This window comes from Eulemur rufifrons, chromosome 4 (genome assembly GCF_041146395.1).
Source record: "Eulemur rufifrons isolate Redbay chromosome 4, OSU_ERuf_1, whole genome shotgun sequence".
NCBI classification, from domain to species: Eukaryota; Metazoa; Chordata; class Mammalia; order Primates; family Lemuridae; genus Eulemur; species Eulemur rufifrons.
This window is the reverse complement of record NC_090986.1, coordinates 84,464,850-84,481,162: the sequence shown is the minus strand read 5'-3', so window position 1 is coordinate 84,481,162 and position 16,313 is coordinate 84,464,850. Positions and strand designations below refer to the sequence as shown.

The 16,313-nt window shown below is 44.4% G+C and overlaps 1 protein-coding gene across 2 annotated transcripts; it reads right to left on the bottom strand.

The window, feature by feature from the left end:
- Window positions 1-3,017: 3,017 nt before the first annotated feature.
- On the bottom strand, window positions 3,018-15,743 carry CHAMP1 (chromosome alignment maintaining phosphoprotein 1). Of its 2 annotated transcripts, XM_069467821.1 has the most exons (3): window positions 15,659-15,743; window positions 10,320-10,446; window positions 3,018-6,442 (listed from the first exon to the last, which is right to left on the bottom strand). In XM_069467821.1, the coding sequence occupies exon 3, from the start codon at window positions 6,390-6,392 to the stop codon at window positions 3,948-3,950; it is 2,445 nt and encodes an 814-aa protein (XP_069323922.1). In that variant the 5' UTR covers window positions 6,393-6,442; window positions 10,320-10,446; window positions 15,659-15,743; the 3' UTR covers window positions 3,018-3,947. The 2 variants fall into 2 exon arrangements, with proteins under 2 accessions (XP_069323922.1, XP_069323924.1); XM_069467823.1 differs by lacking the exon at window positions 15,659-15,743 and having other exon boundaries at window positions 10,320-10,477.
- Between the last annotated feature and the right edge of the window lie 570 nt (window positions 15,744-16,313).

Sequence of the window (16,313 nt, the reverse complement as noted above, 5' to 3'; positions counted from 1 at the left end):
TCAAAGTGCTGAAGGAAAAGAACCTTAAACCTAGAATATTATATCCTGCAAAAATATCCTTTGAACATGGCAAAATACTTTTCCAGACAAACAAAAGCTGAGGGATTTCATCAACAGTAGACCTGTCCTATAAGAAATGCTAAAACGAGTTCTGCAATCTGAAGGAAAAGGACATTAATTAACAATCACAAATCTTGGGCAGGGCCAGGCGTAGTGGCTCACACCTATAATCCTAGCACTCTGAGAGGCGTAGGTGGGAGGATTGCTTGAGCTCAGGAGTTCAAGAGCAGCCTGAGCAAGAGTGAGACCCCCATTTCTATAAGAAATACACACATTAGACGGGTATGGTGCTGTGTGCCTGCAGTCCCAGCTACAGTAGGATTGCTTGAGCCCAGGAGTTTGAGGCTGCAGTGAGCTATGATGATGCCACTGCACTCTAGCCAGGATGACAGAGTGAGACTGTCTCCAAAAAGAAAAAAAGGTATCTTCTGAAGGTATACAAGTCGCCGGTAACAGTAAGGACTCAAATACAGAATACTCTATTGCTGTAATTGTGGTGTATAAACCACTTATATCTTGAGTAGGAGGACTAAAAGACAAATCTATCAAAAATAACTTTTTGAGAGACAGTATAAAAAGATAAGGCTGGAAACAACAGAAAGTTAAAGTGCAGGGGGAGGGAATGGAGTTAAAGGGCAGAATTTCTGTTAAAAATTTATCTTTCATTGTTTATTTACTTGTTTTTAAGTAGAGTTGTCATATGTTTAAAATACTTGGTTATAAAATGGTTTTTTGCAAGCCTCATGGTAACCTCAAATCAAAAAACATGGAACAGATACATAAAAAATGAAAAATAAGAAATTAAAATATACTACCAGAGAAAATCACTTTTAACAAAGGAAGACAGGAAGAAAGAAAAGAAAGAACCACAAAACAACCAGAAATCAAATACCATGGCAGTAGCAGGTCCTTACCTATCAATAACAACACTGACTGTGAATGGACTAAACTCTCCAATCAAAAGACATAGAGTGGCCGAATGGGTAAAAAAACAATAGCCACCCAAATGTTGTCTTCAAGAAACACACTTTGCCTATAAAGACACACATAGACTAAAAATAAAGGTATGGAAAAAGACATTCCATGCAAATGGAAACCAAAAAAGAGCAGGAGTAGCTATACTTCTATCAGATAAAATAGATTTCAAGATAAAACCTGTAAAAAGAGATAAAGAGGTCATTACATAGTGACAAAGGGGTCAATTCAGCAAAAGGATATGATTCTAAATACATATGCACCCAACACTGGAGCATCCAGATATACAGAGCAGATATTATCAGAGCTAAAGAGAGAGACTCCAATACAATAATGGTTGCAGAGCTCAACACTCTAATTTCAGCCGTGGACAGATCATCCAGACAGAAAATCAACAATGAAACACTGGACTTAATAACAAGCACCATAGACCAAATGAACCTAACAGGTATTTACAGAATGTTTCATCCAACAGCTGCAGAATTCACATTTTTCTCCTCAGTCTGTGGATCATCATTCTCAAGGATAGACCATACGTTAGGCCACAAAACCAGTCTCAAAAAATTCAAACAAATTGAAATTTTATACCAGGCATTTTCTCTGACCACAATGGAATAAAACTAGAATAACAAATAGAACATTGGAAAATATACAAACATGCGGAAATTAACCAATATGCTCCTGAATGACCAGTGAGTCAATAAAGAGATTAAGAAGAAAATGCAAAATTTTTTCAAAACAAATGAGAAACAAAACATATTGAAACCTTTGGCATACAGCAAGAGCAGTAATAAGAGGAAAGTTTATGGCAGTAAGTGCCTACATTAAAAAAGTAGAATAAACAACGTAACTATTGCATCTCAAAGAACTAGAACAACAAAAGCAAAACAAACCCAAAATTAGAAGAAGAAAATAAATCATAAAGATCAGAGCAGAAATAAGTGAAATTGAAACAAAAAAATATACAAAAAAATATACAAAAGATCAACAAAACAAAGTTGTTTTAAAAAGATAAACAAAATAAGAAGAAGAGAGAAGACACAAATAAAATCAGAGGTGAAAAAGGGGACGTTACAACTGATACTGCAGAAATTCAAATGCCCATTAGAGACTACGATGAGCAACTTTTCCCAATACTGCCACCTGAAGCAAAGGTCTAGGATGAACCGACAGGTGTGCACCAAAAAGGGTAAAGTCCTAAGGAAAAGACTCTGTGACAGGACTGATTTCGGACTGCAGGATTCAGGAGGACTTCTGGGTAACACGGGCACTTTTGTTGTTCCACTAACAACTCCAGTCGGCACAGATGAGAAAGGACAGCCATCGATCCACGATGTCATGCCTGTCCTACCCGATGGCATCATGGCCTAGAAAGAAAAGCTCCTTCTCAAGGTACCGCGGGAACTGACGGCAGCCGCTCCTCACGGCGCTTTCCCACCTGTGCTCACCGCACAGACCTGAGGTTTCTAAGACCGTACCCAGTGGTGTCAAGTGCTCCCAACTGGCATTTTCATAGGGATGCCAAAAAAACCCTTCTTGTTCAAAAATGCCTGGGAACCACTAAATTGAACCCGGAATAGTATCTCAATTCTGGTGCTACACCAGAATTCTGTGTGACACTAAATGTCTTTACAAAGAGGCTGGCATGATCTCAACGGCTGGGATTAAACCACCTTTAACATGCTAATGTGCACGGGTGAGATTTTCCACTTGGAGTGCCTAGTACACCACGTTTCCCTAACGTCACCACAGAACTCAGAGAAAATGCTGTTCCAGCTATAAAAACTAGTATGTTGAAAATAAGTGGAAATAGGAAATAATGGAATTTGGATATTGTATAACGAAAATTACACAAAAGGAAACACACATGAAGGTGCTGCTGACATGAAAGTCTGTTTTTAATTTGATTGATACACATTTGACAAAATATTTTAGAATAAAATAATCCATAAACAGGTACAAGATATTTACAGTAACAGAACTGTGAAAAACATAAAATTGATATATTTCTCAAACAGAAATAACTATAAAATTTTCTACTGTGAATCTGGAAGACTTTCAGTTCCTACTCATCACGCTGGTCTAAAGCCCCAACAGGTGACATGTAAGGCCCCAGGAGTAGGACAAACAAGCTTTGACACATTTGGCAATTAAGGATCACCTATTAGTGTGAGCTGGCAGGGAAATGAATGGCCGGCCAGATCTTAAAGATACAGAATGGAAGACTCCATTGAAAACCACAAATGACAAGAAAGGCCTAACTAAAATCACACTCCTCTTCCCTTAGTCTCCCACAGGAGAAGGCTGCAAACCAAAGTATTTTAAAGACTCACTCAATTTTCCTCATTAGCAAAAATCAGCAACCCTGAGACTCCAATTTTCCATGACGTAACAGCTAATAAACACCTAAAACTGTTTTAAGATTTATAAACTAATTTTACATGATCAAATAGAAAATAACTTTTATGATTTAAAAATACATTTAAAGGAAGGGAACAAAATTTTTCTCAAATTTATTTTTCATGCCTAATTCTTACACATTCCAATAATTTCTATTATCTGTAATTAGTTTCACACATACGGATATTTCAACTGGACGTCTTTAGTACAACTTGCTCTTCATTATTAAATGGAATGCCTACCCCTTCATATTATTTTTCAAATATACTTAAAAAAAGTTTTATCCATCTGGAATATACAGTAGAAATTTACTGATTTACAAGATAGCTACATAAAGAGAGACCATGAAAAATAACCAAATGCTCATTCTTTGTAACACAACTGAAACAAACACGGTACATCATACACACCAACATCTACTGACCCAACTAAGCTATTTAATAAGCTATACTTTCAAAGTACAGTTTCAGCAAACAACTTTGTATAGCAAATATTCACACTGTGTTTAAAAATCAAATCTGCTGCTCCTCCAGTGGTGCTTCAAGAGCTTCCATTAGCTTTTTATTTGCCTCCTCGTTATGCCGGCTTTGACAATGCGTTAAATGTTTCTTAAAGCCCCTTGGGAAATTTGATTCAAAATTACAACGTGGACATTTAAGTAAACTTTGCCCATGGGCTGCTACATGATTTTTAAGGAGAGATTCCAAGAGGAAAGCCTTTCCGCAGATTGTGCACTTGTAGGGGCTATGGACGTTATGCTTATTAACCAAATGATGCAAAACAGCACCTTTTTTCATAGCACGACAGCAACAAATTTTGCAATAATACTTTCCTTTCCCACGCTTCATGTATTTTGCAATCTCCTCTTCAGAGATAAAAGCTTCTTTTTCTTCAGTAAATTGTAGCACATTTTTGAACTGCTCTGGACTAGTCACGTCCACTTTGTTCTCTTTGCTAAAATCAATGGATTCGACATCAACTTGCTCTTGATCACTGCTTGATTCTTGACCTTTAATATCTACTGCATCCAAATCTGTTTTTATATACTCACTACTACTAAGCTCAGCATCCGAGTTCTCTTGGTTGTCTTTCTTGAGTTTCTTTGAGGAAGGAAATAAAGTGTCTTCTAAGAGTTTCTTAGGTGTACCTAGCTCTTCCTGAACCAAAATATCACACTTTTGATCATCTACAGCGTCTATTTGTAGTTCATCACCAAGCTCAACTGCCTTCTGAGATTCTGAGAATATGGCAGATTTGGGAAGTTCAGGGAAAAGCGTGTGCTTCCGGGGCTCTGGAAAAAGAGCACGTTTTCGTGGTTCGGGAGAAGCAGGAGGAGCTGTTTTGGTAGGCTCAGGAAACAGAGCGGGTTTTCTAGGTTCAGTATCGATAGAAAGAACCGGCTTCCAGATATCTGAGGCCGCTTTAGGGGACTCTGACAGCCCAGAAGGACCTGGTTTTCGGGTCTCAGGGAAGACAGTAGGTTTCTGAGGTTCAATAAAAAAGGAAGACTTCCAGAGATCTGGAGAACCACCACGGGAACTTTTCTGGGACTCAGGAAAATCAAGTGAAGCAGGAGAAGTTTTCCGCTGATCAGGAGAAAGCTTCCAAAGGTCTGGTGACCCTGAGGGTTTCCTGAGCTCTGGAGAGCCTGCTGGACTACGGATCTCTGGGGACAGTGGTGGGCCTGGTTTGCGAAGCTCAGGAGACACTGGGGGAACTGCCTTCCAATGTTCAGGTGACAATGTGGGTGCTGTCTTTCGCAGTTCTGGTGGGCCAGACTTCCAAGACTCAGGAGATGCGGGAGGAGATTTCCAGGAGCCAGGTGAGACTGACGAAGACTTCCAGGATGCAGGGGACACAGATGGAGTGGGTTTCCAAGGTCCAGGGGATACAGAAGGAATTGGTTTCCAAGGCCCAGGAGACACCGATGGAGCAGGTTTAGCTGGCTTCCAAGGTCCTGATGATGCTGCAGGACTGGACTTCCAAGGCCGAGGGGACCCAGGTGGCCCTGGCTTCCAAGAACCTGGTGACACCGCTGGGGCTGGTCTCCTGGGCTCTGGGGACACAGCAGGGAATGGCTTCCAAGGTTCAGGAGACTCTGATGGGGATGGCTTCCTTGGCTCAGGGGAGGTAGTCCGGGCTGACTTTCGAGATTCTGGAGATGCGGTTGGGGATGGCCCCCAAGGTTCAGGAGAAGCAGCTAGAACTGGTGACTCTGGAGATGAGGCTGAAGGTGGCCCCAATGTTTCTGGAAAATGAGAGTGTTTCTGGGACTTGGGATTACTAAGAGTAGCTTTTACTGGCTCAGGAGATACAGGGGCAAGTTTCTGTGGTTCTGGAGAAGGAACAGGGACAGCCTTCTGCAATTCAGAAACAGGGACTGGTTTTGGAAGTTCAGGAGAAGAAACAGGGGCAGGTTTTGAAAGCTCAGGAGAAGGAAGAGGAGGTGTCTGTAGCTCAGGAGAAACAACAGGGCCAGGTTTCTGAGGCTCCAGTGGACTAAGAGAAGTAGGTTTTGGTGATTCTGGAGACAAAACTGGGCCAAGTTTCTGTGTTTCTATGGAAAGGGTAGGCACAGGTTTCAGGAGTTCCGCTGAACTAGAGGGCATTTTCTGGTGTTCAGGAAAAGGGGGGCTTTTCACAGCATCTGCTTCTTTGTTCAACTGATGTTTCGGTTTGTCACTCCGTCTGTCTGTGGATGAGTGTTTGGACGTGATGTGGTAATACACATTAGAGTACATCTTGCTGGTGAAGAAGCATTTGTGGCAGTGAAATAACTTTGCACTTTTCTGGTAAAATATCATTTTACCTAACCCACCTGCATCCATTTCATCACAGAATTCCGGGTGGATGGTGCCCATGTGGATTTGCACATTTTCATAATCTGTGCCTCTGAAACCACAGTGGTCGCACTCCAGACGTGCTGATGGTTTGCGAAGCTCCTGGAATACGTCCATTCTTCCTACGACAACACACACGCTTACAGTCTTTAAAACTTTCAATATTGCTGCAATGAAGTAGAAATAAATTATTTTCATTAAACAATTTTTAATAAAATGCTGTCACTCTATTCTGCAACTTTTAAGTCTAGAATGGTGTGTCTTATTAGAAAATGTCTCTTATTTATAAAGGTTGTGAAGAGAACGACGATATGGAACTAATTTTTAACTGAGTCCCAGGTGCACTGCTAAGAGTTTTATATACATCATCTTGGTACTATGATTCGAGTATTATTTTCATTTGCAGATGAAGGAACTGAGGTCCAGAGAAGTGAAGCAACTTCTCTGGTCCAGGTTATAGGACTATTGGTGGCTGAAGGTTGATTCTAGAATCATCTCTCGTACGTGCTTTATATTTTGATTCTCAAACCCTGAATCCACAAGTCATCAATCAGCACACAAAGATGAGTAAATATCAAAATTAAATCTCAGCTATAGAAGGTAGAGCAAGAAACTTTAAACACTTCTGAGAAACTGGTTGGTAAACTAAATCCAGCTCTGAAAAGATGGCTTTTTTTCTTAACATGATGCTGGCTTGACTTTATGCCAATATATCTAGTAATGTTTTATCCATCCCAATATAAACTATTTTATTCATTCATTTAATAAATAGTTTTGTGTCCTGTCTGTTCTAAGCACTTAGGTTTAAAGCAATGCCCTGCGATGTGGTGTTTGTATGGGTTGTGGAGGCAAGAGTATGAAGAGCCACACAGAGAAGCTATCAGGAAAGGCCTCTCTGAGTCAGATACTCCGGCACAGATCCTGGGTGATGTGAAAGAACAGACCCAGCAAAGGGCAATTCAGAGAGGACACTCGAAGCTGGAACTTAGTTGCCAGAAAAGATGATTTTTAAAATTTTAAGCCAGTCTTCTTATGGTAAAAGTAACAGAAGCTCATAGTTAAAAATACACTCATTCACACAGTACCAGATACTCACATAGTATCAGTCCCCAGGGGTAGCCACTGTACTTATCTGTCACTGAAGAAATGTTCTAGGCATATACAAATCCACACACACATTTCACACAAATGGGATATTAAACATAATACTTGGCACTTGCTCTCATTTAAAAATTTACCTGGGACATTTTTACATAAGGAGTAAGCACTACATTTCCTTATACCCATCTTTGCTGGTGGGGGTATTTCTGCAGGGAAAAACTCCTGGAAGTGGATTACCTGGCTCAAAGGCCACTGGCATTTAACACAGACACATTTTACCAAATTCTCAAGAAGCTGTAGTACTACTACACACCAACAGTATAAACATAAGGGACAATTCCCTAACTCCCTCACCAACACTGAGTATAACTAAACTCCTAATGCTTGCTACTACCTGGGTGAAAGACGCTATATCTCACTATTGTTTTAATATGCTTTTTTTTAATGAGAAAGACTGAATACGTTCCCTTATTAGCCATGTGCCTCTTTTCCTATGAAGTGCTGGTTCATTTTCTTTATCCATTTTTATTAATGATTTGTAAATAGTCTTTGTATATAAAACAAATCAGCCCTTTTATTGAAAATATTTTCCCAGTTTATCATTTGTCTCAGCTTTGTTCATGGTAGCTCCTTTTGGCGGGGGTGTGTTTTTTTGTTTTAAACCACATTCAATTGGTTTACATAAAAATTAAAACCTTAAGACTGTTTTCCCTTATGACTCCAGGTTTTAAATCATGCTTTCCCACTTCATTATTTTTTTAATCACTTAGCAGTTTTTCCTGATTTTGATAATTTCATTTTTTTTTTTTTTTTTTTTTTTTGAGACAGAGTCTCACTCTGTTGCCCAGGCTAGAGTGAGTGCCGTGGTGTCAGCCTAGCTCACAGCAACCTCAAACTCCTGGGCTCAAGCGATCCTACTGCCTCAGCCTCCCGAGTAGTGGGGACTACAGGCATGAGCCACCATGACTGGCTTATTTTTTCTATATATATTTTAAGTTGGCCAGATAATTTCTTTATATTTTTAGTAGAGAGGGGGTCTCGCTCTTGCTCAGGCTGGTCTCGAACTCCTGACCTCGAGTGATCCACTCGCCTCGGCCTCCCAGAGGGCTAGGATTACAGGCGTGAGCCACCGCGCCCGGCCGATAATTTCATTCTTTTTTTAACATTTGTACCTTTAATCCAGGTAGTAAGAGTGAGGTAGGAATCCAGCCTATTTTTTCCACCCCAAATCAGTTGTCTCAACAACACTGACTCCACAACCCTTTTCTTCACGGCTGGGAAATGTTCTCTTTAGCACAGTCTAAATTTCACACACATGGACTCTACTCTGGACTCTCTGCTATTCTTCAACATTTCCATTCTATTTCCCACCAACTTCCCCCTCCTCCATCTCACATTTCAGGCATGCTATTCTCAGCCTGAGATCCAACAGATGATAAAACAGATTCGGTAACTAATATACATATTGAATTTACTCACCAAGTGGATCGCAAATTCTCGTTAAATTACACTCCATTTACCTAAAGTACCAACCACTTCTGAGAGCATGCAATGTGCTCTGTGCTAACAGTAAGAACTTGAGTAACGATATTTCCTCAAAGAATAGCATAGATCAGAAATACACTTAAACAATCTCCCTTTATTAATTACAAAAACATTAATTTAAAAAATTTAATAACATTTCTAATTTTGTCAACTTGTTTTTAAAGATGTTGTTACTGACAATATCGTCTCCTATCACCTGTATAAGTGTTATATCATTTGCCCCATCCCCCCCTTTTTTGCTCTAAAGCTTAAAAAGGTGACAGTTGAATAAACAAATGCTTTTTCTTCAGAAAGTATTAACTCCTGAGTTACCCAGTAGTTATCTTGTCTTTTAAAATACTGTTTTTAGGGCTGCAAGGACTATAACAAACGAAAAATAAGTATTTTAGTACTGAAGAAAAATCTCTAAAAACAATCTTTAACTTACAAACATAATGAAGAATACATGCAGAAATAATGCATCAACCATCCACCTCAGAGCCCAATATTCAGTAACACTAGAAGACTTTAAAGGAAAATGGAAAATGTGTTTCAATAAGCCCATCAGGCCACAGGTGGCAATAAATAGCCAAGCTCATACTAAAGAGGCCCCGTTATATATTGGATAGGCATTAGAACAGAGATTAAGAGCTCAGGCATTCGGGGTATGTATCATTCCCTACCCCTCCCACTGTCCTCTACCTACCACCAATTCTTCAGGCCAATCTCATACTTAAAAAAAAAAAAAAAAAAAATCTAAAAAGAATGCTACAGAATTTACTTCTCATATACCAAATCTCTCACAAATATGTACATCTAGCACACACTGATGTTACTATATATAGGCATGTATGCTTTTACAGAGAGTTTTTCTTCAAGAACTCCAGGCATTTTTCAAAAATGTTCTCACCATATTCTCCTAAGATCAGAAAATGAGAAATATTAAAAGCACACAAAAAGTACATGCAAACAGGCCTGGCACGGTGACTCACGCCTATAATCCTAGCACTCTGGGAGGCCAAGGGGGGGCGGATGGTTTGAGCTCAGGAGTTCGAGACCAGCCTGAGCAAGAGCGAGACCCCGTCTCTACTAAAAAAAAAAAAAAAAACAGAAAGAAATTAGATGGACAACTAAAACTATATAGAAAACAATTAGCCGGGCATGGTGGCGCATGCCTGTAGTCCCGGCTACTCGGGAGGCTGAGGCAGTAGGATCGCTTGAGCCCAGGAGTTTGAGGTTGCTGTGAGCTAGGCTGACGCCACGGCACTCACTCTAGCCTGGGCAATAGAGCGAGACTCTGTCTCAAAAAAAAAAAAGTACCTGCAAAGAAATGCTAGTGGAATAACACTTTGTAAGTTGAGGACTAATGCTTTTAAAGTGGGGAAGAAACAAAGAACATGCTTTCCCTACTAGACTTACCGGTTGTCTTACTAAACACCTTAGAAGAGGTCTTCAAAGGGCAGGCAGGCAGTCTACATGGCTTTTTGACGAAGGCACAGAAAACAGCCTACAGCATACGAAGAACAACAAACATGAGAAGTTGAACCTGAAAAAAACAAAGGGAAGATACACAAAACTACACCTCTGATAATTTGTGCCCCATAATAGAATTCTGTGTATTTCTCTCACCATCCCACCCCTCCAACGGTGAGAGGGTTCCAATGAAAGCCTGGATGCTCACTTTAATGAAATGACACCAAAGACTGCAACAGATACCAGCCCTGATACCATCCCTGTCTAACCTCCCTCTAATAATCCATACAGAATCACGCCCATGTACATAACCAACCCCAGCTCACACCGTCTCGGGACACTAACCTACATTTTTACTTCTCTGACGAGCACTGAGAAGACTACTGGTGTGACTACCGACTGTAACAACAGCTGACTTCTGTCAATTATCAATGTTACACAGCAGAGTAGCAAATTAACATGCAATGGCCAAAGAAATGACACAATCAACAGGACCAAGGTGCAAAAAAAAGGACTATGGGAGGGAGGGGACGGTGGTGTCCTGACACTGAGGAGGCATGGAGAGACCCGCTTCAGCGACTGCTCTGGCCTCTGCTCTTCCCGCATGCATGTCACAGAGAAGCACCATGGCCTGGGCAAGTTTGCTGACAAGAGCAGAATGGGATAAACTGGCCATGCACAAGCTAGACGACAGCTCACAATGCACTTCCGATAAGCTTCAGCACACTTACCTACCCCACCTCTATTCCCCACACCTCGTCGCTGCTTCAGTTCTGACATCTGATCTCCTTGCCGATTTCCCTTCCTTCCAACCCCTTTGTCACACTGCTACCAATGTCATCTTCCAAATGTAAAAGCCTAATTCGACTTGCCTGCTCACAATTCCTCAAAATACATACAGCATAAATTAGAAAATGGCACATAAAGCTCTCAGAGTCTGGCCCACAACCAGACCGCGTTCTCAAAACACTGACCCACATGTAATTCCCTGATTCTTCAAGCTTCTGGGTCTTTGCACAAGATATTTTCTCTGCTTTATGCTACCTGTCTCACCACGCAGCCACCAGGCAAACTCCATCCTTCAGGCAGGACATCTTTCTAAGTACAGTCGTCCTTGGGTACATGCAGGGTTGGCTCCAGGACCACCCAAGGACACCAAAGTCTGGGCATACTCAAGCCCCACGGTCTGTCCTGTGGAATCTGAATACACAGCGTCGGCCTCCGTAGATGCAGGTCTCAAGACTTGTGAATGATGGATTTTCCACCCTTGGGTGGACCCGCAAAGTTCAAACTTGCGTTGTTCAAGGGTCAACTGTACTGGCCAACTCCCTGCTCCCTCCCGTTCTCCCTTGGACCCCCAGCTGTGTACACCCTTCTGGTTTAGCAGTCGCCCGTCTGGCACCACAGCCTGACTCCACAACAGGCTATGTGCTCTCAGAGAGGAGAGGCCATCCATTTCTTCACGCCTGTAACCCCTGCACGGCCCTGGCACAGTATGTGCGCAGAGAGTATCCATCAATGCTAACACTCTCTCATGAAGACTGGAGACAACCTGACATTCACAGGATTTTAAAACCAGGGAACCTGAGCTACCACCTTTCTCAGAGTCATAGGATTTGGGGGCATGAGAAGACCTCAAGGACGATCTACTTTAAAACTTCAATTTATAGTTGAAGAAACTCAAGCTTGACATTAAGCAGTTTGTCAAAGATCAAGCAAATGATCAGCTTCTAATGACAGAAAAAGTTCTGCCTATCTGCCCAGGTTCTTTCTAAATATGAGTAAACTAATACAGTGGAATTTAGCGAGATCTTTAAAAGTCTGTATAGTAACTTGAAATCAACAAGTGAAACTGAAACATTTAGAACCCACACACTACTTGGATAAACACAGGACTACAGAGAACTGGATCCCATACTCCACACTGGGCAGAGTAACCCAGTGATCACTAGTCCAGCTCTGGGCAGGAAGGTTAGAGTCCCTAGCCAACCAGAGAATATACAAAAGCAAGCAAGCATGATGGCAGGCAGCCTTTAAAAACATGCCATTTATGAATACATTTAACTTCACAAGGGGAAGAATTAAGGATTATATGGAAGCTGTCCAAGAAGCAACAAGCGGAAGCCAGCAGCAAAACTGATTTCAGCTCCCACAGTTTTATAACCTGCTCCATCATGAACTTGAACAAGACACTTCGTCAGGTAGGAACAAGCCACGAATAGAAGCTGATAATCAATCAGTACAGGACTAGAAGGATCCTCAGAGGATTTGAATCAAACATCTTCACTTTACAACTGAAAAACTGATGCAGAGGGAGAGACCTGACTTGTCAAAGAACACAACAACAACGAAGTTGGAAGAAGCAACAGAAGACCACATTTTCCTGACTCTGGGTCTCTGTGTAATACAGTGCTCTCTTTCCCACAGTAGCTGCATGATCTGCAGGGATCTTACAGAATTGAGTTCCAGATTTCAGCTACACAGAACCTAGACAGCTGAGATACCTTTCAGCTTCTAAGATTCTAGCAAACTTGTTTCCTAAATTTCAGAGCTCCTACCCTAACTATAAAAGTAACTCTAAATTGTTCAGATTAATAAAAATTTCTCATTCTACTTTTTGCTTCTACAGACTGCATGTCTTCTCTAAAAACTTTAAGTTCTGACCACTGGTGCTCTGCCAGCCCATCACCCAGTATGCTCCAACTCAAACGCTATGTTATGTGGTTTATCACACCTATTTTCCATTTCCCATTCAATTTTGTTCCTTGAAGTCTAACACCATTGATTGTCTTTTAAAATACATTTGATGTACAGATTTTTAGATTAAAATTCAATACATAGAGCATGTTTAAAGCTAAATCGGTTCTATTAGTCTATATACACACTAGCATTGTTTTTCACTTTAGCTGATTTTTCTAAAAATACACATATTTTTGAGTAGTTTTAAAGAAAAATTGAACAGACAGTATACAAGAATTCCTATATATCTCCTTCCACCCTCTCCAAGAATTTCTCCTATTGCAGATTGAGCAACCCTAATCCAAAAATCCAAAATCCGAAATGCTCCAAAATCTGAAACTTTTCCAGTGCTGACATGACTTTCACTGGAGCATTTTGGTTTTTCAGATTAGGGATGCTCAACCAGTAACTATAAAGCACATATTTCAAAATCTGAAAAAAATTCAAAATCCAAGATACTTTTGGTCCAAAGCATTTCGGATAAACTATACTCAGCCTGTCTTAACATCTTGCATTAGTGTGCGATATCTGTTACAAATGATGAACTGATATTCATTTATTATTAACTCCATAGTTGACATGAGGATTCATTCTTCAGGTTGTAGTTTTATGGGTTTTCACAATGCATGTCACGTATCCACCATTACAGTGTGGTAAAGGATAATTTTACTGCCCCCCAAATTTCCCCAGGCTCCTCACAACCACTACTAATTCTTGACAGTGGTTTTGCCTTTCCATATTTTGTTTTTTTCTGAGGCAAAGAGTCTCACTTTGTCACCCAGGCTAGGATGCAGTGGCCTCATCATAGCTCACTGCAACCTCAAACTCCTAAGCTCAAGTGATCCTCCTGCCTTGGCCTCCCCAACTTGGCTAATTTTTTTTCTATTTTTTTATAGAGACAGGGTCTCTATAAAAAGACGGGGTCTTGCTCAGGCTAGTCCACTTAGCCATTTTTAAAAGCACCATTTAGTGACATTGTAAGTACATTAAAAATGTCACGTAACCATTACCACTACCAAGTTCTAGAACTTTTCATCACCCCAAACAGAAACTCTGTACCCATTCCACTCTGCCACCGGCTGGTAATCTCTATTCTACTTTCGGTGTCTGAGTGAGGTCATTCGGTATTTGTCCTTTTGTGTCTGATTTCACTTGATATGATGTTTTCACGGTTCATCTATGTTGTAGCGGGTGTAAGAATTTCATTCCTTTTTAAGGACGAGTAATATTCCGCCCTATGTGTGTACCACAACTTGTCTTCCATTCGTCTCCTGTCAGATGTGTGAACTGTGAATAACGCTGCCACGGGCATCTGCGAGCGAGTCTGGGATCCGGGGCGCAGCTCCGAGGGCGGCGAGCACCCACCGACCTGACCTGGTGTCCGCGGCGCCGAGGGCGGCGAGCACCCTCCGACCTGGTGTCCGCGGCTCCCAGGGCGCCGAGCACCCACCGACCTGGCGTCCGCACGGCGAGCACCCACCGACCTGGTGTCCGCGGCGCCGAGGGCGGCGAGCACCCACCGACCTGGCGTCCGCACGGCGAGCACCCACCGACCTGGCGTCCGCACGGCGAGCACCCACCGACCTGGCGTCCGCACGGCGAGCACCCACCGACCTGGCGTCCGCACGGCGAGCACCCACCGACCTGGCGTCCGCACGGCGAGCACCCTCCGACCTGGCGTCCGCACGGCGAGCACCCTCCGACCTGGCGTCCGCACGGCGAGCACCCACCGACCTGGCGTCCGCACGGCGAGCACCCACCGACCTGGCGTCCGCACGGCGAGCACCCTCCGACCTGACCTGGTGTCCGCTCTGCCTTCCCACCAGCGACGCGGCAGAGCCCTAACTTCTCCACACGCCGACACTATGTCCAATTCTCGGTTAGCGGCCACCCTACTGGGCGTCAGGGGTGTCTCACCGCGGTGTTCGTTTGCATTTTCCTCATGGCTAGTGATGCTCAGCATCTTGTCGCGCACTTAGTGACCGTTTGTGTGCCTTCTTTAGAGAAGAACCTATTCAAATCCTTTGCCCATTTTTTAATTGGGCTGCTTTTCGTTGTTGAGTTGCACCTCCTTCAACAGTGCAGATTTAACCCGTTATCGGACTTCAGACTTACAAATGTTTTCGCCCACCCTGTGGGCCGCCTGCCGTGTTTTTAAACCGTACTAATGGCAGAAGGCGACGCAGACCAGCGAAACCGCATCGGGGCCCGAAACAGAAAGAACGCCCTCCGAGGCGGGCCGTCCCAACTTCCCGGTGGGCTTTTAAACGGCATGTCCCGCGCCTCCGCCGCGGCTGACAGACACCGGCCGCCGCGACTCGCCAGCACAAAGGGGCCCTCCCGCGCCTCCCGCCCCGCCGCCGCCCGCCTCCGGGAGCCGGCCCTTCGGCCGCGCGGGTGGCACGCCAGCGGCCGGCGCGGGCCCCCGTGTCCCCGAGCCCACGGCCTGCTCCCGGGACCAACCGAGCCCGGCCGGGTCGGCGGCCGACACCCGCCCGCGTCCGCGGCGCCGACCACGCCCCTCCCCGGCCCCTCCCGCTCCTCACCGTCCCGGCCGCGACGGCGTCAAGGTGGGCGAAGGACGGCGGGGAGGCCCGGCTCGGGGTCGCGGGCGGGTCCGCGGAGCCCTGCGACGCGGCGGCCTTCCGAATGGCGACGGGACGCAGCAGCCGGGGTCCGGACACGCGAACGTGCGCGCGCCCGCGCGACAGACGGCGGGGGCTGACGGGAAGCGAGTTTGGCGCCGCGCGCCCTCCCGCGCGGACCAATCAGATCGCTGGTCGCACAGCGCGGCTGCGCCGAGAGTGCGCAGGGGCGACGGGCGGCTCGGGCCGGAAGTGCTGCGCGCCCGCCCCGCCGCCGCCGCCGCCGCGCGCCTGCGCAGCGAGCTCCGGAAGGGGCCTGCAGGGCTGGCGGGGGGCGCGGGGGGCGCGGGGGGCGGCGGGGGGCGCGGGGGGCGGCGGGGGGCGCGGGGGGCGGCGGGGGGCGCGGGGGGCGGCGGGGGGCGCGGGGGCCGGCGGGGGGCGGCGGGCGCGCTCTGGCCTGCGGCCTCCTGGCTGTCGTCTCTTGGTTTTGTTGCTTTTTTGTTTTGTTGCTACAAGAATGAATTTATTAGAAAAACCAAAAAGGTGGGACTCTGCCCCATACATTCTTTGTGGCCAGCATTGCCCTGCTGCCCCGGCCAGGCAAAGAATGACTTTG